Raw genomic sequence first — 26,119 nt, forward strand, 5'->3', positions numbered from 1 at the left:
ATTTTAAAGTGGATTATTGGAAAACTTTTATGAGACCAGGCATTTTATCCCTTTAAACCAAAGTATTTCCCCATACTGAAATAGCTACAGGTGTATCTATAAAAGATGATTAAAAAAACCCCAACCTCAATTATATCTCAAAAAAAGCTGGAGAAAAAAAACCCACAATACCATTTCACACCTAAAAAATTAAGAACACTTCATTAATATCATTTCCTTAGTGATGTCAATTTTACATCTTTTGAATCATGATCCAAATAGGGTCCAAATATTATATTGATTGTCTCTTAAATCTCTTTTATTCTGTAGGTTCCTGCTCTATCTGTTTATGTTTGCAATTTATTTATTGAAGAAACCAGATCTTTTGCCCTAGTTTCTTCTGGATATTGCTGATTGGATTCTCACGGTAATTTTTTAATATGTTTCTCTATTATTTCCTGTAAATTGGTACCTATATCTACAGAGTTGATTACATTAGATTTTTGGGGGCAATGCTTCACATAAGATGTTAGTGTTTTAAAAAGTAATTGAGAAGAGTTCACGTTTGGATCTTTATAACAAAAATTGCATTTTGTCATATATTTATTAAAGACAATCATTTATAGTTTATAAAAAAAATATTGCCCTATACACAAAAATTTCCTGATAATGGTAATTAAAAACAGCTATTCCCACCCCCTTGTGTCCACACCAATATTCAATCTAGATTGGCTTAATCTTGAAGTGTAATCCAATAAGACTGAAGACCAAACACTTCAGGTCCTGGACAAGATAATAAAATACTCGTAGGCCTTCTGGATCCCTAAAATGCAAGGGGAAAAAAATGTTTAAAAAGCTGAGAAAAACTGGCAAAAAAAAATACCATTTCATAACCCAGATTATTTACATACCAACATGCTCCTCATAAAAGCATTTACAGAATTAAAACTTTGAAAACAACCAAGTGTTCAGAAAGAAGGAAAAGGCTATATATTAAAATGGAATATTATGAGGTCAGTTAAAATGTTAAGGTTTTGTTTAATGGGGAAATGCTTATATCATATTAAATGAAAAAAATCATGATTAAAATAACAGATTGTTGATCTCAATTATATTTTTGCTGCTTTAAAAAAACTATATATTTTTTAATGCACAGAAAAAAGAAGGAAATACTTCAAGATATTAACAGGTGTCTAACTGATAAGTTTCTGGGCAATTTTTCCCTTTCTACTTTTCTACATTTCCTGTATTTTCTACAATGAGCATGTATTCCTTTCAGAATTAGGAAAACTTTATTTTTAAAGTGGTACTAAGCAGGACCAAGAGGCTGAAGATTTTTATGGCATAACTGGCTAAGAACATGGAGACTGTCCAAAGGAAGATAGTTATGTCCAACATGTACTGAAAGTGAGCCATATCTAATACCAAATCCTTCAAAGCACAAGAGCCAAAGTGGTCGCCAAATTCTAAGGACTCTTTGCAGCATACAGATCCATGCCTCAACTTTACAATTTGCCCTAATGAGAACATGAATTTAAAAATTTATATTCCAAATAATTTCAAGTTTCACCGAAGTCAGACTTTAAGATGTGCTAGTGTGGGCCAGCCCCCATGGCCTAGTGGTTAAGTTCTGCGTGCTCCGCTTCAGCAGCCTGGGTTCCGTTCCCAGGCATGGACCTACACTGCTCTGTTAGCAGTCATGCTGTGCTGGTGGCCCACATACTAAAAAACATAGGAAGATTGGCATGGATGTTAGCTCAGGGTGAATCTTCCTCAGCAAAAAAAAAAAAAAAGTGCTAGTGTGAATGGCCAACACTGAGGAAGGTATTCAGACTCAGTGACTCGACAGTTTATCTCAAGCACTTGTTTTAGCATATTTGATTTTCTATGCTGGCCAGATTCTTACCCACTCTGGCTGCTCCTATGGCATTACTCTGTGTGTGTGTCATCGAGAAGCTCTTATTAGCAATGATGAATAAAACACCAAAAGCAATAGGAGCAAACCCTCACAAATAATTCGGAGTCTCTCATGAGGGGGACAAAGCAGACCCCTCTGTCTTGCATTTGCACCAGATCATATAATGGTCCCAATTTGGATAAGGGTTTCAAATCAATCTACTCTAAAACAGACACAACTGGATATAAGAATCATGTACACTTACTTGGATTGATTGACATCAATAAGGGAACCAATTTTTGATGTTGTGAAAGAAATGTGTTCATCTCCAATGACAATTTCAAGCTCCTGAAGATATTTAAAAAAACGAAGTCAAGCTGAATTAGATTTTTCATCAAGCCCACAGAAGGACTCATCATCTGCCAAATCACACAAACAACTACAGATAGCCACATACAAAAGGCAAGTTCACTCCAGCACTAGACTGTGCGGCCACTGGAAACAAAAGAATAAATCAAATACTGGTTTAGCCCTTCTGTAGCTCATACTCTTAAAGGAAACTGTGTCTGCAAGGCTCCACCATTTCACACACATATACAATACATGAGTTTTGTATATGAGTTTTCGTTGTTAACAATGTGGAGTAACATGGATAGATCTGTGTTTTACAAATACCAGGAATCTAACCTTTCTGGACAACATGAGACAAGGAGAAGCATTCCAGACCTTGGGTCTCAACTTCTAAACAGCAACACGAGTACCATAAACCTTTAAAAAATATCTATGGGGGATGCCTACTGTGTGTGTGTTCTCGGTGCCTGGGACAGAGCAGCAAAACCAAAGAAAGACCTCTGCTCTTGTGGAACTTACAATCTAGTAAGCCCTACTTATTTTTCTTCTTTTTTTCCTATTTCTTTTTGATTTACAGTTTTTTAATTATGAAAAGAATTCAAACAGAAAATAGAAAAACTATGAGACTAATGTTCTCAACATTAAAATCAAATCTCAATCAGATTTAAAAAAGGTTAGTATTTTGTCACACTTGTGGCAGATTTTTTTCTTAAAGAAATAAAACATTACAAAGTTTAGATCCGCCTCCCATTCCATTCTCCTTCCTGCATCCCCAGAAGTTGGGGTATAGTCTTTCCATTTGTGATTTTAGATTTCGTAGTATGTTTTAAAAATTTACATAAATGATCACACTATACATATCTTTTTGCTTTTTTCATTCAAGATTGTTTTTGTATGTGGATCTAGTTCATTAGTTTTAAATGCTTTAGAATATGCCATTCACTCTCCTATTGAAGCAGACTTAAGTTCCCAATTTTTATTACTAGAAACAATGTGGCAAGAATATTCTTCTACGCATTTCCTTGTATGTATGTGAAAATGTCGCTAGGAAAACTCCTAGAAGTAGGGTAGAAGTATTTTCAACTCTCCCAGATACTACCAGATTGCTCCCTAAAGTAGTTTTATCAATTTTATTCCCACCAGTATATACGAATCCCCTTTTTCTTTCTCATATCCTTTTTAAAACTTGGTGCCGTTTTTTTTTTTTTTGCCATTCTAATAGGTCTGAGATGGTATCTCATTGTTGTCCTAATTTTTATTTTCAAATTAAGCTGTAAATATTTTCATATATTTATTGGCCACTATTTTTCCAGGTCTATAAATTGCCTATTCATAACCTGTACACATTCTGCTACGTTTTCTTTTTAATTTGTAGGTCTTTATATATTCTGGATATAAACCCTTTGCTAGTTATATATTTTGCAAATTTCTTCCAGTCTGTGGGCTACCTATCAACTTTATCTTGATGTCCTTAGCCAAACAGAAATTTTAAATTTAAAAGAAGTTAAATTTACCAATCATTTCCTTTGAGGAGTTTAAAAAAACTTCTTCTCTACCCAGAAATAATAAAACAATCTATATTTTCACCTATGTTTGAAATTTTTGCTTCATTTCTATAAATGGTCTAATTTAAAAATATTCCATAAATACATTGCCAATTGTCCTGGTACAATCTGTTAAACTTTCTATTAATTTGAAAGTCCTCCTCTGTCATAGACGGTTCCAAGTTCCCATATATTCATGCGTTTGTTTCTGGGCACTCTATTCTGTTCCAGCTGTCAATTCCTGAGGCAATACCACAGTACAAATGACTATAGCTTTACAACAAATCTTCAAAATTATATTGGTTACTCTTGCCCCTTTGATCTTCCATGAATTTAATCCTCTGTTAGGTTCTAGGAAAAATCCTGTTATGAATTTGATTTTAATGGGAATGAATTTATAAATTACTTTGGTGAATATCTATATAATATTGAATCCACTCATCTATAAGAATGACACATATTTTTGTCTTTCTATAAAGCTCTTTCTGATAAGTTTTGTACATCTTGTTAAATTTATTCCCAAATTCTTTATAGCTTTTGTTGCTATTATGAATGGGATTTTCTTTTTAATTACACTGTCCAACAGATTATTGCTGGTGTATAAGAGTATGCCCTGCCCTCTTTACAGGATTGCTGTGATGACTGAATGAGTCAATGGAGCTGGAAATTTTATAAATGGTAAGCAGAACACATATATGGTATTACTGACATCTCATGGACATAAATTAAAAAGTTAACTTTAGGGGCCGGCCCTGTGGCATAGTGGTTAAGTTCAGTGTGCTCTGCTTTGGCAGCCCAGATTCGTGGGTTTGGATCCCAAGTGCAACCTACACCACTCATCTGTTCTGTGGCGGCGACCCATATACAAAATAGAGGAAGACTGGCACAGATGATAGCTCAGGGCTAATCTTCCTCAAGCAAAAAAAAGAGGAAGATTGGCACTGGATATTAGCTCAGGGCAAATCTTCCTCAGCAAAAAAAAAGTTAATTTTAATAAGTACTGAAGATAAGATTTTTTTTTTCACTCTTCAAAAATTGGCCCAGGCCCGCCCCGTGGCGTAGCGGTTAAGTGTGCGTGCTCCACTGCTGGCAGCCCGGGTTCAGATCCCAGGTGCATACCAATGCACCGCTTGTCAGGCCATGCTGTGGCAGCGTGCCATATAAAAGTAGAGGAAGATGGGCACAGATGTTAGCCCAGGGCCAGTCTTCCTCAGCAAAAAGAGGAGGATTGGCATGGATGTTAGCTCAGGGCTGTTCTTCGTCACACACACACACAAAAAGAATTGGCCCGTTATTTTGAGGTTAATTAGGAATGAGCTTATATGGGTTTTCATATTAATTTAATAAAGATAGAGTTTTTACTACACACTGGCACTATTTTAGTCAATAGAGATATAGCAGTGAGGAAAAACAGGTAAAATCCTTGTACTGTATGTCCATTGTGGTGAGGTAGGGGAGGAAGAAAAATATGTAAAGAAAAGCAAACAAGACAATTTCAGACAATATTATAATAAACACTATGAAGACAATAAAACAGATCTTATTTTAAAAAAAAAAAAAGATGGGGCAATGCTTTTTATTTTATTTATTTATTTTTTTGATGAGGAAGGTTAGCCCTGAGCTAACATCTGTTGCCATCCTCCTCTTTTTACTGAGGAAGATTGGCTCTGGGCTAACATCCATGCCCATCTTCCTCTACTTTTTATAAGTGGGATGCCTGCCACAGCATGGCTTGACAAGTGGTGCATAGGTCTGCACCTGGGATCTGAACCTGTAAACTCCGGGCCGCCAAAGTAGAGCACATGAACTTAAGGCTCCTGGGCTGGCAGAGAGATGCTTTATAGATTGGATGGACAGGCAAGATATCAGGGAGGAAGTGACATTTGAAGACCCCGATAATCAACTGGCTTAGATAGAACATTCCAGGCAGCATGTGGCAAACGCAAAGCTCCTAAACTAAGAGCAACCTAGGTGTGTCTGAGGAACAGAAATCAGGCCAGTGAGGTTTGAACACAGTGAGAGAGCGTGAGAACGGTAGAAGGTAAGATGAGAGTTTGGATCTTATTTTAAATGCAGTGGGAAGCCAATGGAGAGCTTAAAATCAGCAGAATACATAAACAAATTTACATTTTTAAAGACTACTCTGGGCCTGCCCTGGTGGCCTAGTGGTTAAGTTTGGTGCGCTCTGCTTTGGCAGCCCAGGTTTGGTTCCCAGGCGCAGACCTACACCAGTCATCTGTCAGTGGCTATGTTGTGGCGGTGGCTCACATACAAAAAGAGTAAGATTGGCAACAGATGTTAGCTCAGGGTGAATCTTCCTCAGCAAAAAAAAAAAAAGATTACTCTGGTTTCAGAGTGAAAAAATGGGCTGTACAGGACAAGAGGAGAAACAAAGAAATCAATTAGAAGTCTGGATTAGGATAGTTGCAATTGAGGTAGAGAGAAATATCTTTCCTGTTAATTTAGTCAAATATGACAGTGGCTTTTATTTTTTAACTATCAAAATGGTCTTCAGAATGAATACATAAGCCATGAATTTAAACACATATACTTAGTTGCTTGTACAATTTTCCTTCCATTAGATCACTGAAATGACTATGTTCTATTTATCTTTGTATCTTCACAATGCTTTGTCCATAGTAGTTACTCAGTAAGTGAGGTAGGCAGCAAAAACTGAGAAGGGGGGTGGGGGTCACAAGAAGAAATTCAGGGCTGGGCTCTAGGTGGTCAGCAGCACCACTCGCTCTCATTGTTCTTCCTGTGGGATTAATGCTTCCTTAGACCAAAGTGCTGGTAATCTCCTTTGTACAGGGTTCTTCACACACAGACACACACACACGAGTGGATTCAACGTCATATGCAGAGCAGTAAACCTCATCTTATTGGTAACATTTCTGCTCTACAGGCTAGTTGCTAAAACACTCACCTGCCGGCCCACTCTGTCAGGAGGAGGCCACAAAGCATCATCCTCTTTGGTAATTTCACTGTCATCAATTATTCTCTTCAGTTCCTCCATCACACTTTTATGTACATAAGCCTGAAAGCAAGTTAAAAAACAGAATTTAAGTTGTATCCTTAAGCAGAGCTCTGACTCAGATAGCAACGAAAGATTAAAAAACATTGCTCCTGAAGGCTGATTTCTGACACCTCTGTAAGTGGGAAGACATTCAGGCTTGATCTCAGCATGCTGAAGAAGAGGGCGGGGTCAGAAGAGCCCAATGACTACACCTCAGACCCCCATCCAGTTGTTTCTACTTCTTGGCACACCCTGCTCACATGGACCTTCTCCTTGCCTACTACCCAACTCACACTTGAACCCAAAACAAAAGATCTGTGAGTAACCATGGTTATTCTTAACTAGATGACATGCTTCTGAAGAGCAGAGACATTTCTTTTGAAATACACTTTGCATACTAGTCCCTGTAAAAACGTATGTGAGGATGCTGATATGTGTGGGTAAGCATAAAATTGATTGCTAAATAGTATGAAAATATACTGACTGTTAAGACATTTGAGACAAGATGGTTAAAAAGAAAGAGTAGCTTTGATGAAACCTAACGGTGTGGTAGAAATCAGGGCACAATGGAGCACATGGACTTGACAGAGGCAGGCACAGGTCTGAACTTCCCTTCTATCTCTTACTTGCAAGCCCCATAATTAACATCTGGGCCTTCATTTTCTTATCTGTAAAGGGTATATAATACCACCCATCACACAGACTTACAATCAGGGTTAAATAAGATCAGGTATGTAAAATACCTAGTGCCACACCTGGCATTGAACATGCATTCAATGATGTTAACTGCTTTCCCATGCTCCCTTTCCCCATTCAGATGCAAATTAAATAGCTCTCTCTATTGAGTGCTATGTGCCAAAGAATATACCAAACACTTTAAGTATTACATATTTAATTCCACAACAGCACTGGGGGAGTAGAGAGTAGGTTTTATTATTTCTGTCTTTGCAGATGAACAAACTGAGACTTATCGAGTTCAGCCAGGGAAACTGCCCAAGGTCACATGGTTAGTAAGTAGCAGATTCAGGGTTCAAACCAAGATTCAAATGATTACCAGTAATTGACTCAGCATAGTGAAAGAAAATATAAACTAAAAGAAGATTTGAGAAAAACTTTAAAAGCAGTCTACAGACATGTGTCTATACTTCTCTATTCTTTATCTTTCAACACTACTCCCAGAAAGAACAAAAATACAAAAGGCTAAACTGTAGTGAATGAAAGGCTCTCAGAAGGCTCATTACCTCTTTTCTGATCATGACATCATTTTTGTAATTGCTGTTGTTGGCATATCTCAATTTCCCTGTGAGGGACAAAAAACAAATTCAATGTATAATAAAAACAAATGAATAGAGCATTTAGCCTACCAACACTATCAGCTGTTGCTTAAAATGTATCCTAACTGTCCCTTCAAAGTGTCTAACAGATTTACTATTTACACCTTTGGTGTTTCAACAATACTAGTTTTTTCAGTTCTTCACTTTAATTAAATAGCCTCACAGCCAAAAATACAGCTGACACTGAATTACAGTTCTTGCAAAAGGCAGCTCAGGTGTGATAAAAGAACATCAGCAGGCTCTTGGTGACTTGGGCAAATCATCTCTCTGCAGATTAATGTCCTCAGCTGAAAATAAAGATAATAATTGATAACTTACCTGCACACAGGGCCTCCTGAGGCTTAAATGAGTCGTAGAAAGCATTCTGAAAACTGTAAAATACTGTTTGCATATATTATCATGTGACCGTGCAACACTCTGATTTATTCTGGTGATGGAAAAGTTGTGGTTTTATTATTGCACGTTTGGTATACTAGCCTTTTGTGCATATGTGCATCCAACAGGCTAATTTGGGTATATGGTGGGTACGAATGAGAAGATAAAAGAAAACAGATGATTTCTTCTCTGTAGAATAGAGGCATACATGTGCGAAGAGTCAAATTATTTCCACAGCCTCTGCACTGTCAGTCTCATCTCCCTCCTTTCGGTTTACTCTCCATACAGTGGACAAAGTGATGTAGTAACAATCTGTCTGATTAGGTTACTCTAATATTTTGATACTGACAATGGTTTCCCACTGTCTTCTTGATAAAATCCAAATTCCTCAACATGGCATACTGCTAAGCTGAGCCCCTCCCTGCCTTTCCAGTGTCACTCCTGCAAGATTCCTCTCTCACACGGCCGGAGTTAATCGAACTACTTGGTTTCTGCCCAATACATGCCATGCCCCTTTTTGGTTTTCAGCCTCTGCCTTTAATGCTGTCCAAAATGCCTTTTATTTATTTATTTATTTTTTTGTGAGGAAGATCGGCCCTGAGCTAACATCTGCCAATCCTCCTCTTTTTGCTGAGGAAGACTGGCCCTGGGCTAACATCCATGCCCATCTTCCTCCACTTTATATGGGACGCCGCCACAGCATGGCTTGACAAGCGGTGCGTCGGTGCGCACCCAGGATTCCGAACCGGCAAACCCGGGGCAGCCACAGTGGAGCGCGTGCACTTAACCGCTTGCGCCAACCGGGCCGGCCCATATTTATTTATTTTTTTGCAGGGAAAGAGTCGCCCTGGGCCAACATCTGTTGCCAATTTTCTCTTTTTTTTTTCCCCTCCCCAAAGCCCCAGTACGTGGTTGTACATCCCAGTTGTAAGTCTTGCTAGTTCTTCTATATGAGCTGCCGCCACAGCATGGCAACTGACAGACACGTGGTGTGGTTCCGAGACCGGGAAGCCAACCCGGGCCTCGAAGCAGTGAGCACCCAACTTTAACCACTAGGCCATCAGGGCTGGCTCCAAAATGCCTTCTTGACTGTCATCTGCCTAACCAACCCCTACACATTACTAAAGACTTACACCCCCTCTGCCCCAAGTCATTTTATGCAGGAAGCCTTCTCTGACCCTCCGGCTAGGTTAGGTGCCTTCTTTCTGCTCCCAGAGTCTCTTCCATTTCTTTCTACCACAGCACCTATTACATTGTTTTTTCACTGTTTCTTTACAAATCTTTCTCCTTCACAATTGGGGCTTGTCAGATTCATCTCCATGCCCCCATTTAGGGGGAGATTTCTGTCATCTTTGATTCCTCTTTCCTTCACCACAGTGCCCCCTCCCCCAAATTCTATCAGCAAAGTCCTATTGGTTCTGTCTCCCACAGCATCGTAAATTCTTTTCTCCACTTTGTTTCCCCTCTTGCCCATTCTGCACCCAATAATTAGAATACTTTTTCAAGAACAGATCACATCTCTTCTCTGCTTAAAACTTTCCAAGTGTTTCCTGCTGCGCTTAAAATAAAATCCAAACTCTTTACCACCGCCCATAAAGACCTACGTGGTGTGACCCCTGCCTACTTATCCGATATCATCTCATATTATTCTCTCCAGAGCTCACTACTCTTCAGTCACATTGGACACCTAAAACATGCCTAGCTCATTCCTGCCCTATGGCCTTGACACCTGTTATTCCGTTTAGTCTAGAATGCTCTTCCTTCTGAGCTTCACAAGGCTGGCTCCTTCTTGTCAATCAGGGCTGAGTTCAAATTTCCCCTCTTCAGAGAGCTCTCCAATGGCCACTCTATCTAAAAGCAGCCCACTCGCAATTATTCCATCATTTTGTTTTATTTTCTGACCACTCATCACTATCTGGAATCTTTTTTGTTTATGATCTCTCTCCCAGCACTTGACTGCAAGTTCCACGCAGAGGAAGCTTGTCTATCGCTCACTCCCGTATCCCAGATTGTGGAACAGAACCTGGCGCGAAGTGGGCGTTCAATCAATGTTTGTTAATGAAAGCACTCTGGTCAAAAATGTCACTAAACAGAAGTCCCTGCACATGGACAAAACAACCAGCGGGGAGGACACAGGCGCGTTCCTTTCAGATCCGCACTGCACACATCTCATTCCCTTCTCCTAGTTCCTCGCACTTCCCGGACCCCAGGCCTCCCGACTCGCCCGCCCCCAGGCCTAGTCCTCACTCCCGGGAGGCGGGAGGCCGCTCTTACCGTCGGGTCGGAACTCAAACTCCAAGAACTCGTGGCCGAACTTGCCCTTGTGACCCACGTAGTAACGCAGATAAAAGTCACTCTCCATGGCTCGCAAAAACTAACCGAGACCGAACTTTAACAGCGACCCACACCGCCGCCGTATGCGCCCGATACTGACGTTTACGGCGGCGCGCGGAAGTGACGTCAAGGCAACGCCGTCGCCCGTGGAGGAGGGCTTCCTCCACCCCCGCGCCCGGAGGTGGGGACGAGTCTGCCCAGCCTTCCGGCGGAAACATGGCGCCTTTCATCCGGGGGCGGGGTCAGCGCAGCCCCGCCCCCCAGCCCGAGGCGGGAACACGGCTGGGGCTCGGCCGCCCGGGTTCTCCGAGGCGTGAGGGCAAGGCGTCCGAGGGCCTCTGGGCTTCGGCGGGGCGTCTGGACACCTCGCCTCAAGACCTGGGGGTGAAGCCCCAGAGTCCTGCGTCCGTCCGGGGCCAGCCTCCATTGAAAAGGCACCCGACTTGTGTGAGTCGGACAAGGCCCTTCACCGTCTCTGGACCTAGGTCGCCTCGACAGTGAAATGGGGTAAAATGACCCGACCTCACAGGAGAGCGCCGCGCACGACGGTGCGTGTGTCCAAAGCTGCCTCCGACCGGTTCAGGACCGTTGTCGGCGACGCTTTCCGAGTGCACAGTGGAGACCGCCATTTCCCTGAAACTAAGGCGCGCGCGCGCTTTCCCCCCATTTTATCTCTTTCTACCTTTTAATTTCTCCCTTTCCCTCTCTACCTCACTGGTCTCTAGAGCACGTGCTGTGTGTAGAAGTTGAATATTTGGTGTCCCACTCCCCAGTCTCTGCAGTGCTTACCCAGCGGTGATTGCCAGCCCTGGCTGCAGGGGAGAATCACCTCAAACAGCTAAAAAGTACTGAGCCGGCGCCCCGCCCCAAACCAGTTAGATCAAAATCTCTCCCGGTGGCCCTGGGCGTCCGGATTTTTTTTTTTTATAGTTGTTTTTTTATTGTGAAATTTTTGTTGTACGTTATTGTCAGTCACCATATAAGTGCATCCCTCCACCCGTGTCCACCCCCCACCCCCCTAGACCTGGGCGTCCGGATTTTTCTGCAAAGCTCTCCGGGTTGCTCAAGGTTAAGGACTACTGCCCAAGAGGCTCTACAAAGTGGTTGACCTCTGTGAAGGCTTTCTGGCTGTGAGAAAATTTTACTTGTCGAATAGGCCAAGGGCGATCAAATCCTAATTATGGAAGCCTGCCTTAGCTCATGCAAGTTCCAGCCACAGGGGGAATGGAATCGGTTCTCGAGAGAGTGCTGAGATAGCATCGTTCTCAGGGCCTGGTGACTATAACTGTATGCTAATCAGGCCAGGGGTCTCTGATTCTCATTCTCGGTCTTGCCACTACTCCTTTTCTCCCTGAAAAAGCATTGGTGGCAGAGTGTGGAGTGGGTGTATGTGGGGGGGGGGGCAAGTCACTGGAGACTTCAGTTAAAATATCCCTTGTGTGACAGTGATTGACTGTGACCGAAGGTGAACTGATTGAATTTTTCGGACCTTAGGTTCCTTATCTTTAAAATGAACATAATAATGTTAGATACCAGGCAGAACTGTTGTAAGGATAAGAAACAATGTCTTGGAAATTGGAAAACTGTACATTGGTATAAAACCATAAGGCATTTTATTACAAAACACTGGATATGGGTGGTAACAAGGGAATTATAAAAAAAGAGAAAGGACTCACCAGGTATTAAACACCTAATAAATGTCAGCTCCTAGGTTGAGCCCATTTACAAGTACTTGTTCTTTGAATTTTCAGAACCATCTTGAGGTGGTAATTGGAGTTAAGTATATAGAGACATCAGGTAATTACTACAAGGTTATTTCCCAAGAGTGAAATTATAATGTAACTGGTGAATCTGGGCATCTGTAGATGTGGCAAATAACGAAAGTGCTGAGAAAATTTAAGACACCAGACTCCAGTCAGGCTGTAAAGTGATCCAGTTTTTTGGGTATGAGACAACATGGTATAGCTGAAAGAGCATAGTCTGTGTGTCTGATGTGCCTGAATTCAGCATAATTTACTGAGTATCTACTGCGTCGTGTGCTGGGGATACAATGGTGAGCAGGGCAGACCTTTATAGAGCTTGCAGAGGAGGCAATTAAGGAGCATACAAGCAATTATAATGTAGGAATAAAGGTTACAAATAGGGGAAGCACAGAAAACTCTGGAAACACATAGTGTGGCTCCTAATCCAGTCTAAGGGCCTAAGGGAAGTCTTCCTGAAGGAAATGTTCCAGATAGAGGGCCCAGAACTGTGTGGTTAGAATACAGAATGAGATTGCAAATATAGTGATGAGGTTGGGGAAGGGGCAGAAGCCAAATCATGAAGGACCTTACAAGCCATATTAAGGAGTTTGGGCTAAACCCAAGGGTATTAGATTTTAATGCAAGGGAAACAGATGAAGGACTTGAAGCAGGAACGTGGAATGGGGGTGGTGGTGGTGATATGACCTATTGCATTTTAGAAAGATCACTTTGGCTGCAATGTGGTAGACTGGTTTGGAAAAGTGGAAAGATTAGAAGTATGAAATTCAGATAAGTAACTGTTAAAGTAATCTATGATGGTGAAAGTCCAAGATGATGGTGACCTATGCTCAGGAAGTGGCAATGGAGATAGAAAAGTGGATGGATTTGAGATGGAATACCTAATTTAAGGGGTGGGCAAAGGAGATTAAGATGTGGCCAGAGAGGTAGGGGAAAAACCAGGAGTATGGTGACATGTAAGCCAAAATAAAAGTATTCCCAGAAAGGAGAGCCAACAGTGTTAAATATTGCTTCCAGGTTAAGGAAGATAGGACTGAAAGTATTTACAAGATTTATAATCAAGGAGGTCCAGGGTGACCTTGGTAAAAACAACCTCAATGGCATTGGAGAGGCAGGGCAGAAGTACTGGGATACAAGTAAGCAAAATTTGTTGTGGAAGCATGGAGTTAGCTAACCCAGTCTGAGAGAACAGGGGTGGCTTTCTGGAGGAGTACTCCTAAGTGCAGTACACAGAGACAAATAGGAGTTAGCCAGATGAAGCAGCAGACAAGGGATATCTAGGCAGAGTGCACTACGTGTACATGAACGCTACCTGTGCTACGTGTCCTTTGGGGCACTAAACATAACTGTGACTTTGGGCAGTTACTGCACCCATTTCTTTGTCTATAAAATGGGAATGATAATATTGGTAGTATTTATCTCACAAGATTGTTGATGAAGATTGAGATAATTTATGTAGAATATCGAGTACATATTAGCAACTCAATCAGTGATTGTTCACTCCTCCCTCATTAAAGCATCGCAATGAAACAGTATTTTCAGATTTAAAAAAATGAATTTAATCTCTCTCTAGAAACAGTGCACTGATTTTACAAATGTCCACATTTGGTTTTTAGTTCACCAAGATGATGTCAGTACAGCTAGAGAAGACGCAGCACACCAGCCTCTGTCCCTTTTTGCCTCTGGAAGAGAAACCAGACTGCAAAGGGCACCGAATACAGAAGCTAACGGAACTTGGAATGACAAGACAAAAAGAGGAGAAACAGTTAGTGGGACCCAACATTCTAATATGCCTGTTATATCAAATACGGTAATTTGGGTGTGTATGTGTGGGGGTAGACAAACAAGTAAAATCCATTTGGGTACAATGTGATGGAGTTTGCAAACCAGTACTTCACTCCCAATTAACAGCTTGTATAGAACAAAATGCTATTTTAAAACACATGGTTTGTACAGGTATTTTTCTCTTGTAGTTTTTGTAAAAAAGTATCAAAACCTTCATGTTTTTAAATATATATATATATATATATATGTACAGGTGGCTTTTCTAAAATTACTTTTTATAGCACAAAGGGTTTGCAAATGCAGAGGGTTTCTGCTGATTCTTGACTATGCACATGGTGCATAGCCTGAATGAACAGAGCTTCCTGATTTCTTATATTAACTGAAAATTTGAAGCTGTAATTCTTCCACCTCCTAAGTTCTCCATATCCTGAAAATCCCCAATACTTCTAAAAATACAGTGTGATAAGACTCTGATACTCTATCTTCATGCATTGAGGGGAAAGGAAATATTTACTCTGAAAATGTTTAACTGGTAACTCATTTATATTCTGTGAAATGATGAGTGTATGGTTGGAGTTCAGGGGTGGGGTAGGGAGGCTCACATTCCTGTGCCCTCTCCCCACTGCCACCAGTGCCTGACTGGACAGTACTTGGGGTCCCCTCTCCAGACTCCACGTCTTCAAAATTTCCAGTTTTCTTTCTCACTGTTGAGAAAATCTCAGAGGCTCCTGACAACGTGGAATGCTTCTGTGAAAATCCCACTGCCTTTATATTAGTTTTCATTGACCATATCGAAAACTTTGACTCAAATATATGAAAAGCAGTCAGTGTTTCCCTTTGGCCACTGGAAAGCTTGAGGCTGAAGACTGTCATGTCTGCAAAGCGCTGGCAATGCATCCTGATGAATTTCCCATGATGCACTTAGCGCCTTGTGTACAATAAATGACCAAGAAGTATTTGCTTAATTGACTCGGAAATTAAATAGAAGTATTCTATAAAGTGCTTACATTGAACCTGTCTTTCCATCCAGCTTCATCTTTTGCTAAGTCTCCCTTGAGCCTTTTGCTCGTTATAATGAATTACATGCAGTTCCTTAAAGTCCCCATGCTGTTTCATGCCTGTCTTAGCTCAGTGTCTCCTCTGCCTGAAGCAGCCTAGACACCAGTACTTAAGACTTAGCTTCAGGTCACTTCTCCTGCAATGCCTTTCTTGACCCCATTCCTTATCTCCTCAGGTAGAAATGACCTCTCCTTTGTACCCTAACATTACCTCGAAAAGAATCTATTCCTTTGTTTCCGCACACGTCTTCCTCTGTTGTTACTGTGAGCTCCATAAGGATAGAAAACCTTTGATTGACCTGTACATCTGCAGTGCCTGGCTCTTAGTTGGTACCTAGCAAATGGTTTCAGTGAATGAATATACTGTAATCACAGAGAGAAAACTGGAGGGATCAGTAGTACATATTGCCATTAATTTAAATCCAATCTCATTCCCAGGTTACAGAATCTCAATCTGTTTTATAAATAATCATGATATCAAGAGTAAATAAATAAAATTTTAGTTTTTCCTGTTTCTGGAAGGCCATTCCAGCCAGTGCCCTAATGATTCCGCTGGAAAGATAAGCCATAAGATGTTCAATGTTCAAGCAGCCCAAAGTAGTCTCCCAAAGAAGGAAAGAAGCAAAGGACTGCGACCATTTCTTTTAAATAGAGAAAAAATGTCTGATAAATTAATTTTCTGTCCTCCTGGCATTATCTCTAAGCTTCCTTCCAGCTCTATAGTCCAATGACTCTATGATCTGTTATTGGCTGTAGATATAATGGCACAGGGCTAAAAGGCAACAGAAATGCAACTACACCTCAAAATAAGGCTCAAAGGCCTCCAAGAATAGGAGATGGATGGACAGAACTCCCCAGATTTCATCTTACTTACTGCCATCCAACACATGAGTATTCCACAGTTGGTTTTTTATAGGTTGTTCCCATAGCCGCCTCTTTCAAACCGCAGTTGTGGCATATTCAGAAAACATGGATGTCTCTGAGAAAGTTGTGTTTTGTCATCATTTTGAGATCTCAAGCTGAATTGTCCTGACTCCATTCATTATTACTTTTTTCTGGGAAGACGAGGATCTGACTGAAAGTTTGGAAACTATGCATGAGTCACTGTTATTATTTCCCCAGGAAATGCTATTTCTCTGGAGGCAGGTTACAGAAAAAGTTGCTTGTTTTGTGTAAATTTCAGTGTTTTTTCACTTTCATCATTTTTCTTCAGTCAAAAATAATGTTACTTTCCATTCTTGAAAGAATAGTAGTAAGTGATTTAAGCTCCATAGGAGTTGGACACCTGTTCTTAAAATTCTGTTTGGTATTGGTCATTCTAGGTCACTTGCATTTACCCTCTCAATGACTGTTTCAGGACTATCAACACATGCGCATCACGAGGAAATTGCCTGTTTATGCAAAGCACAGTGCCCAGGCTCCAGAACACAGTTGTTTTCTCAGAGGTTAGGAGACCATGAGTGATGTAGAGGAAGGTCCTAGGAATAGGGTGATAGAACTCCAGAATGTCTGCCTGGAAAAGGTATCATGCTGGTGAGACATCCAAACTTCACTGAATTGGGGGCAGCCGGGGAGAAGAGGGGAGGAGTTTGCTTAACTGTGTCAAGTTCCAGGTATGTTAAGGTTAGATACACGTCCTCTGCTCCTACTTAAGCCAAACACTTCTGTGTCACACCTTGTCCCAGGTTGTCCAGTGGGAGTGAAGTAGCAGAACAGCAGAGTCAAGAAAAGACCACACCTTGCATGAGAGAGCCAGCAGGGACTGAATTCCTTCTGGGACTGTAGGATTACAATGGTTTCCAATGGTAGACCCCACAAAGAGAAAAGAGCACTTCTCCCTGGCTCCCCCAAGGCCCAGGAAAAGCAAAGACAGTGTCTATAATGAAAAAAATCTATACATATACCCAGAGTTTTTCCTTTTATTTATAAAACAGTAAACCAAATCCCTGTGTGAACATATATATCTAATATATTATAATATTGCGTATGCCACTTCCTCTGTCAAATATGACTTCAGGTTTGGTCACTTTTTCTGACTTAAGCCAAAAATTAGTTTCATCTATATGAACACATGATGGTAACAAACCTATGTATTACTTCGAAATGTTTTCCTCACCTAAAGGAAATGGTAGAGAATAAGGGGAAGGGAGAAACAGAGATGTAATAAAACCAATTCCATCATCCTTATCCTCATCCATAGCATATCTCAGAGGACTGCCTGAGCCAGTCCCTAGAGTAAACTGAGGCTGTTGTAGAAATGTCTCCACTTAGCTCTCTCTAGGATGGCACCTCAGGGTGCTCCAGAGGAAACTTACTGAATTCAACTCAAGTGTCCTGAAGGAAACTGAAGTTACTCAAATAGTTGAACTTTAAAATAAGGAATAGCTGAAATGCAGGCATGTTCTCCTTGAGCTCATGAGAACTTCTGGCATTGTGTCAAGTCTGCACACTGGCCTTTGCCAGAGAAGAGAAAGCCCAGATGGGAGTCACAGCAGCCATGGGTGAGCAGAAGGGTTTTTCCTGACTGACTGGGGTCCCAGGAATAGCCAGAGGTGGAAAAGATCTGTCTCTTCCACTACATGTTTGCATAAACCATGGTATCTGTTTCCTAAGCCAAATTTCCAAAGGCTTTTCTGAAAACCAGATACCTTTTTTGTGGACGGTTTTAAAATATATTTATCTTTATGTATTTGAACAATAGCCATAGGTGCACCTCTCCTCTACAGATTTTTCTGTCTCACATACATACACACATAAACATAAATGCACACAGAGTCCGCATGGTGGGCCAATCATACCAAAAATAAATACTCTCATGTCTCTAAATTATTTGTAGAACTAATCTTATTTTTGAAATATGTTAATAAATAATCTAAATGAGGGAGGGAGTTGAAGTGTTTTTTTCTTTTTTTTTTACTTATGTTGATGGATAGCCACAAAGCATAATCCTTTTATTTACAAAAAAAAACAAAACTCCAAAACCTAAAAAAGCCCCCCAAATCAAATACCGTCTGTAAATATAGTTTTAAATGATGAGTAAGCTACTGTACCATCGGCCCCATTTGGTCATGTACATCATGTTAGTCACTCAACAGTAGCCATTCCATGAATTCCTCATGGGTAGTGCAACCAGTTAAAAAGTGTATAAAACATTATACATATAAAAACTCTCACATCCTTTGGATGTTTGCAGTTCATTATAACTTTGTGGTTACCTTTCTGCAACATAAATTAAAAAAAATTACACACACACACACACACACACACTCACACACACTCACACAGACCCATATACAGAAACCCTTTCATCCAGGCATACACCATCCAGTGTGTAGTGCATGGGACTTAATTCCATGAGGCACGAAGGGAGTGGTCCCATCCTCAGGGCAGTCCATCATCTTCAAGGCTTAATGCCACTCGCTGGGGAGACAGAGCAAAGAAATCATCATTAGAACCATAGGAGTTATTTATTGAGTACCCACAAGGTACCAGACATTCTGTTACTTTACAGGCATTAGCTCACATACTCTTCAAACTACCCCCAGGGCCAAGTTTGTCATATTTATTTTACAGATGAGAAAACAGACTCAATGAGCTTAAACAACATCTATCCTGGATCACATAGTAAGTGGGTGAACTAAAATTTGAACCCAGATCTGTGTGAATCCAGAGCTGTAGCTTTTTCCATCATTCTGCTCTGCCTCTTTGTAAAGGAGGGCTGCAGAGATCTAAACTTTCTCAATCCTCCCTTATATGATTTTAGGTTTGCTCAACTTCAGTAGGTTAGCTTCGGCAAATGTTTAATCCCAGGCATTAGCATGCTAATCACAATTAGGAAGGCAATCTGTTGCACCCCTCCCAACTTATTATACAGAACTGGAAGGCAGTGCAGGTCAGTTAAATTCAACTCCTCTTTCCCTCACCCCTCCTTCTTGTCATTAGATGCTAGACTTCCCTCTGCCACAAACGGCTGACCACTAGAGGGTGAACCCACTAACCCCTGAGCCGGTCTATTCCATTGTGGACAGTGGACTTAAATTCCTTCCTATATTGACATGAAATCTGTTTCTTTATATCTTCTGATGTTCCCTGATTCTATCTCTTAGAGAGTTCTACACAGGCAACCCTTGAAATTTGCAGACAGTGTGTGAATTCCCTTCTCTTCCCTCTTAGTGTTTTCTTCTCTAGGTTCCACATCTAGCTTTCCCCAACTGGTCCTGATGTAATCCTGTTTCCCACTCTTCCACTGCCTGGATACCCTCCTTTGGACAGAGTGCTTCAGTATCTTTCTCATAGCTGTGTGAATTTGGGCTAACCACTGTACCTCTCTCTGGGCCTTGGTTTCATCATCTGTCAAATGGGGGACCTAGCTCATAGGGTTGTTGGGAAATCAAATGAGATAATGTATGTAGAGTGCTTAATATAGTATCTAACACACATGGTGCTAGAGTATTCTAGATCAACGTAACCAGCACAAAATAGAACCAGACTAGCATTTTCCATCTCTGGATATTCTACATACAATAAAAAGTAACTCCATTGCCTTTCAGATCATCTTTGGATTATTTGTGGTTTTGCATGAATGCCATGGCCTTGCTCCACTAGCATAGATGTTTGAGACTATCTTCTTCTAGTCCAGTTACCCTCCCACTCTCTTCAAGACAGATCTCTAGGCCGAAGGCAGGCCCCAGCAGTGATGGTGGAGCTACCTGAGAAAGGACAGAGGAGAGAACAGGTTCTTGAGAATACTGATTTCCAGAGCTTCACGGCTATTTAGCCTGTGATATAGTGCATGGGCTTTTGTGTACATACAGACTGGAGTTTGAATCCTGGTTCTGCCACTTCCTAATTGTGACCCTAGGCAAGTTATTCAGTTTCTCTGAGTCTTTGTTTCCTCATCTGCAAAATGGGGCTAATAAGACCAACTTTATAAGGTCATTGTGAAGACTAAATGAGAAAATGTATATAAAATACCAAGTAGTGTCTGACACATGGTAGGTTCTCACTAACTGTTGATTTCCTCACTCTCCTCTATTTCTGTGCAACTGGCAGGAGCCTACTCCCTGGGCCTTAGATTCGTCAGGATTAGCTTCTCCTGAGTGGTTATTTCCTTCTCTGGAAACAATGCCACTTTACATGTGCCCAGTGCTTTATAACTCACAAAGCACTTTCACATGTGCTATCTCGCTTGAACTTTATAAATTTAGGAGGCAGATAGAATGGGGGTTATTATACCCATTTTACAAATAACAGTGAGCAACGGGAAGTGACTAAGATCACAGGGCTGTGGAATAGTGAAACTGGGAGGCATCTCCTTACTCTAAGCTCAATGCTTCTTCCACTGTGCCCTCTCTGATCTTTGAAAATTGGTTAAGCAACTCTATGTGTGGATAAGGATGCTCAAGGCCATCTGCTAACCTTGCTCACTTGCTCAGCTTCATTTCCCATGTCTCCCCTTCATGAACAATTTGCTTCAGCAGCAGTTCAGTCTGCCCTGCCCAATACTTGATCATTTCTTCCACACACCATTTCCTCGGTCTGCAACTAACCCATCTTTCCTCTTTGTTCTGACACCTAGCTTATAGTTTGCAGCCTTCTAGAACCAGAAAGCCTTCTAGGATTGGCTGCACCTACCTGGGTTCACGACCTCACTCACCAGCCCCTCAGACTCAGAGTGGCACTGCCCTACCTTGCACTTGACGACAGGCAGCTCGGAAAGAGGGTTCTTCGGGAGTTGGTGCAGCTGTGACCTTGGTTCCCCCGGCAAGACAAAAACCTCCTTGAGGGCAGGGGCTGGGTCTTCCAGTTCTCTGGTCTCCCCAAGACAGGGCTCTGCCCACAGTGGGTGATCAAAGCTGCTGATTGCCTGACAGGGGGATGGACTGGATGACCTATGAGGTCACACTCAGCCCCCTGACTCTGCTATACAATCATGACATCTACTCCAGCCACTTTATGGTCCTTGTTCCCCCAAGCCATGCCCTGTTGTGCCTCTCAGCCTTTGTACATGCTTCTTTCTGGAATGCCATGTTCCTCCTCCTCTACTTGGAAAACTGCTATTAATCTTTCAAGGACACAGTACATCCGTCACCTCCTCTGTGAGGCATTCCCTGCTTGATTTCCTAAACAGAATTAACAGCTCCCTTGTTAATGTTTCCATAGCATTTGTTCAACAAATATTTACTAGGAGCCAGCTATGCTGTGCTAGGCACCAGGGAAAAATTAATCAGACAATCCTGCCCTCAAGGAGCTCACAGTCTAGTGGGGAGACCAATGAGTAAAAAGACAAGTAGACTATAGTGTGACAAGTGCTGTGATGGAGATAGGCTGTGAGAGAACAAAGAAACTGGGAAAGCTTCCTAGAAGAGGGGACTCCTGAGCTTCTACCATGGCACTTAGCACACAGTTGTACAATAGTAAGTGATTATCTCTCACTCCACCACCAGCTCTTGGGGAGCAAGTACATTCCTTCCTTACTTTTGAACACTTTATATCTAATGCAGTGCTTAGCACGTAACCAGCATACGGTATTTGCTGAAAGGAATACATTTGAATTGAATGGCCACAGTACCTTTCCAGGCTAAAGGTTCTAAAAACTTACTCAGCTGAAAGAAAGACATTTGGCTTCTTTATTTAAGGATGAGCCTCTAGGTACAAGGTAGTCCTGATACCCTTCTACCTCAACCACCTGCCCCAGCATTTCTGTGTCCCCAGGGCCTAGAACAGTGCCTGGCACATGGTAGGTTCTTTATAAATGTTTGAAGAAGGAAGGAAGGGAGGGAGGAAAGGAAGGAAGAGGGGAAGGAAGGAAGGAAGGAATTCTTCCAGCAGGGAATACTTACTGCAGGATAGACATGGCCAATCTGAGCAGTCCTCCCTATGTGGAGCTCATCCTCGTCCTCTTCTTCTGTTGTTTTCCTGTACACTGGGTTGTCAAAATTCATGCTCTTGGTGTTCTTCCGCTTCCAGTTTCTCCAGATCAGGTAGCCGCTCATGCACAGCAGGGCAATTACCGCTGGAGGAAGAGACACATTACACTGGACCTCCAACAGGCTCTAGCCCATTGCTCAGACATCAGTACGTTTCTTGCCACCTCTTCATCTTTACTGCCCCTTGTTCCTTAGGCCCTGTTTCTGGGTGTTCTTTTTTTACTGCTTGGAAGCCTTTCTCCCATCTCTTTCTTCATTAACTATTCATCCTTCAAGATCCAGCTCAAATGTGAAGTCTTCCTCAACTTCTTGAGGTATCAGTTGTTCCCTCACCTGCATTCCTAGACCACAGTATTGTCCTTTATTTACGTGTACCCCCAGTTATTTGAGGACTGAGCTCTTTGAGGGCAGGAACTGTGTCTTCTTTATCTCTCTATGCCCAGTGCCTAGCACTGAGCAGGTGTTCAGTAACATATGCTGAGAGAATGAGTGAATTTCTTTACCACACCTTTGCCCTAATGCTGCTGCTTCCCTGGATTTCTCTAAGAAAACCATTCTCTCCCACAATTGGAGGGGGGTGGATGGGGTGGGGTGTTTCTTTCCAAAGCTGGGGCTTTGCAAGAAGAGAAGCATCTCTAGAAGGGGACACAGCAGGGAAACACAGGCTCTGAGTTAGAATCAATGAATATATCGATGAGTAAAGGAGAAACTTCTGCCACAGAGCTGGGCAAAAATGGGGCAAGTAGCTTCATAAGATAGTAAGCAGTCACCCTGAGCATTCAAGTGGAAGCTGCCTGATAGCTATCCAGGATGCTATAGAGGGGGTTTCTACTTTGGTAAGATTATAATAATTGATACCCATTAAAGATAGGAAGAAGGCAAGGATGCCTGTTTTCACTTCTATTTATTGTCCCAGAGATCTTAGCTATGCAGTAAGACCAGATAAAGAATTGAAGGTACATATACGGGAAATGGAGAAACTGAACTGTTACTATTAACAGATATTGTGTGTTTAGAAAATCTTAGGAAAGCAGATGAAAAACTATTAGAAGTAATTTTAGTTCATCAAGAATCAACATAAAAAAGTCATAGCTTTCTTATTAATCAGCAATAACCAAGTAGACAATGGAATGGAATAAGAACACATTCATAATAGCCCAACAAAAAACTATGAAATACCTGGGATAACCCACTAATAAATGTGCAAGTCCTATATGATCTATAAAATTCTACTGAAGGACATAAAAGAAGGCTCAAATAAATAGAGAGATATGTCATGTTCATTGATGGGAAGCTTTGATATGGTAAAAACGTAAATTCTCTCACATCAATTTATATATGCCAAGCATAAGATTCCATAATAATTTTTATAGAATTAACAAGATGATTCTAAAGTTCACCTAGAAGAGAAATTGAATAAAAATAGCTAAGAAAATGTCGCGAGAATAATAATGCCCTATTAGATATTAAAACATATCACAAAGTTGTGTTTCTAGTATATAGGAATAGACAAATAGTTGGTGGAGGAGAATAAATAGCCTAGAAGCAGATGAAAGTACATATGGGCATGTAGTTTATAACAAAGTTGACAATTCAAGTCAGAAGGAAAGGAGGGACTATTTCAATAATGGTCTTCGGAAAACCAGACAGGCATGTAGGACAAAAATAGTTAAATCTCTATCTCACACCATACTCTGAAATAAATTCTAAATGGATTAATATCTAAATACTAAAAAAATGTTTAAAGTAGTAGAAAAATATATAGGGAGATATTTTAATAATTTAGAGAGAGGCAGACCTTCCTAAGTAAGACACAAAACCCAGAAATCATAACCATAACCATAATCATTTGTTAATCAAAAGATTAACAAATCTGATACTTAAAAAAATTTTTAAATTTATGCATGGCAAAAGATACCATAAAGAAATTTAAAAATCAAGTGGCACTATGGGAGAAAATATTTGTAACATATATTCCAACGGTTTAACATTCATTATATATAAATTCATTCATTCATTCATAAATTCATACATATATTCATTATGTATAAATATTTCTACAAATAAGAATAGGACAAAGAATCAATAGAAAAATAAGACTGTGAATAGGCAATTCATAAAGGATGTAATGTAAATGACCAACAAGCTTATGAAAAGATTCTCTCACAGCGAAGTATCAGAGAAAGAATACTCATTTTTCTCCCCTCAGGTTAGCAGAAATTAAAAATACTGATTGTATCAGGAAAACAGCACACACATGCCCTTCTGTAGAGCAGAGGAAGGCAGGAAAGGGGTTGATTTTTCTTTCACTAAACAATGTTCAGAGTATTTTCCATTCACTTCACCCAAAATGACTAGCCCTGGTGGTCTACTGGTTAAGCTTCAGTGCTTTCACTGCTGCAGCCTCGATTTGTTTCCAATCAGGGAACCACACCACCCGTCTGTCAGTTGTCATACTGTGGTAGCTGTGTGTAGGTGTGATGCTAAAAGCTATGCCAGCAGGATTTCAAATACCAGGAGGGTCCCCATGGTGGACAGGTCTCAGCAGAGCTTCCAGACTAAGACAGACTAGGAAGAAGGACCTGGCCACCCACTTCCAAAAAAGTTGGCCATGAAAACCCTGTGAATAGCAGCAGAGCATTGTCTGATATAGCACCAGGTGAGAGGATAGCGCAAAAAGACCAGGCCGGGTTCGGCTCTGCTGTACACAGGGGCGCTAGGAGTCGGAATCGACTCGATAGCACTAAGAACAAAACTACTCCAAGTAAGTCTGGAATAGTCGCACTATCATCTTTACTGTTGAAGCGTTTCAGGCCAATTCAAATACCATCCTCTCCAGAAGTACCTCTTCCTCTCCTCCACAGAGAATCGTGCCTCTCTTGTAGAACCTTATAATATGTGTTAACACCTCTCTTGTATCACTCTTTCATGACTAAGCTGATTAAAGACTGAAAGCTCTTAAAGGCTTTTATCGTTTTCTTCCCTGGTTCCTTGACATAGTCCCTTGCACAGTGTAGAAGTTTTTAAAACATTTACTCACTAACTCACCACCATATTGGGGATTCCCAGGATAAAAGGGCAGAGTCCTTGTCCTTGAGGTACTCATGGGCAAGTAGGGGAGATAGACCTATGAATGGACAATCACAATTCAAAGATTCCGCCAAGAGATGAGACTGGTATGAGAGACGGATGTATAGGATACTGTGTGAACATCAGGGTGGGAGAGAATGAATCAGCCCCCATGGCTCTCTGTTTAACTAAATGTTATATTCTGGCCATACTGAGCTAGTTCCAAACCCACCCCCACCTCCACTCTCCCATGCCATTTCCCATTCTTGGCTTTGCTCCTACTGTCTTTATTGCTTGATCCTTCTTCACATGGCTGCCTCAGCTCAAATATCATTTCCACTAGGAAACCTTCCCTGCCTGCTTCTCTTCTCTCCCAATTCCAAGGTAAGTGCTGCTTTGGCACTTTCACTGAACCACATATGGCTTAATTTTAGGACTTATCATGTCATAATCAAATTATCTTATTTTTGTGTGTCTCTGACAAGACTATAAACTTTTGGAAGACAAGAACCATGTCTTACTCATTTTTCACCACGTTCCCTCCCCTTATCACAGAGTCTGGTACATCGTAGCTGCTTGGTAAATGTTTGTTGAAAACCAAACAGAAAGAAAGCAAGATAGCATGATTAAAGGAATGGCAAGTAGCTCTACTCATTAATTCAACAAATATTTTATTTGCTACCATGTG

The 26,119-nt window shown here is 41.1% G+C and overlaps 2 protein-coding genes across 12 annotated transcripts in view; both read right to left on the reverse strand.

Moving 5' to 3' along the window:
• Positions 1-564: 564 nt before the first annotated feature.
• On the reverse strand, positions 565-10,925 carry MAGOH (mago homolog, exon junction complex subunit). Its single transcript, XM_058552450.1, has 5 exons — positions 10,771-10,925; positions 8,029-8,087; positions 6,698-6,808; positions 2,142-2,224; positions 565-802 (listed from the first exon to the last, which is right to left on the reverse strand). The coding sequence occupies exons 1-5, from the start codon at positions 10,856-10,858 to the stop codon at positions 703-705; spliced, it is 441 nt and encodes a 146-aa protein (XP_058408433.1). The 5' UTR covers positions 10,859-10,925; the 3' UTR covers positions 565-702.
• A 3,680-nt stretch (positions 10,926-14,605) lies between these two features.
• The window catches only part of LRP8 (LDL receptor related protein 8), an 81,149-nt gene continuing 69,635 nt past the window's right edge, over positions 14,606-26,119 (reverse strand). For 8 of the 11 annotated variants that reach the window (XM_058552456.1, XM_058552455.1, XM_058552452.1 and 5 more), the window contains 3 exons: positions 22,276-22,448; positions 21,123-21,299; positions 14,606-18,853 (listed from right to left, as the gene is read on the reverse strand). In XM_058552456.1, coding sequence (XP_058408439.1) covers positions 18,815-18,853; positions 21,123-21,299; positions 22,276-22,448 — 389 coding nt within the window. In that variant the 3' untranslated portion in view covers positions 14,606-18,814. The remainder of the gene's footprint in view (positions 18,854-21,122; positions 21,300-22,275; positions 22,449-26,119) is intronic. The other 3 variants (XM_058552454.1, XM_058552457.1, XM_058552461.1) reach the window with 1 other exon arrangement.

Source organism: Diceros bicornis, chromosome 13 (assembly GCF_020826845.1).
Source record: "Diceros bicornis minor isolate mBicDic1 chromosome 13, mDicBic1.mat.cur, whole genome shotgun sequence".
Classification (NCBI taxonomy): domain Eukaryota; kingdom Metazoa; phylum Chordata; class Mammalia; order Perissodactyla; family Rhinocerotidae; genus Diceros; species Diceros bicornis.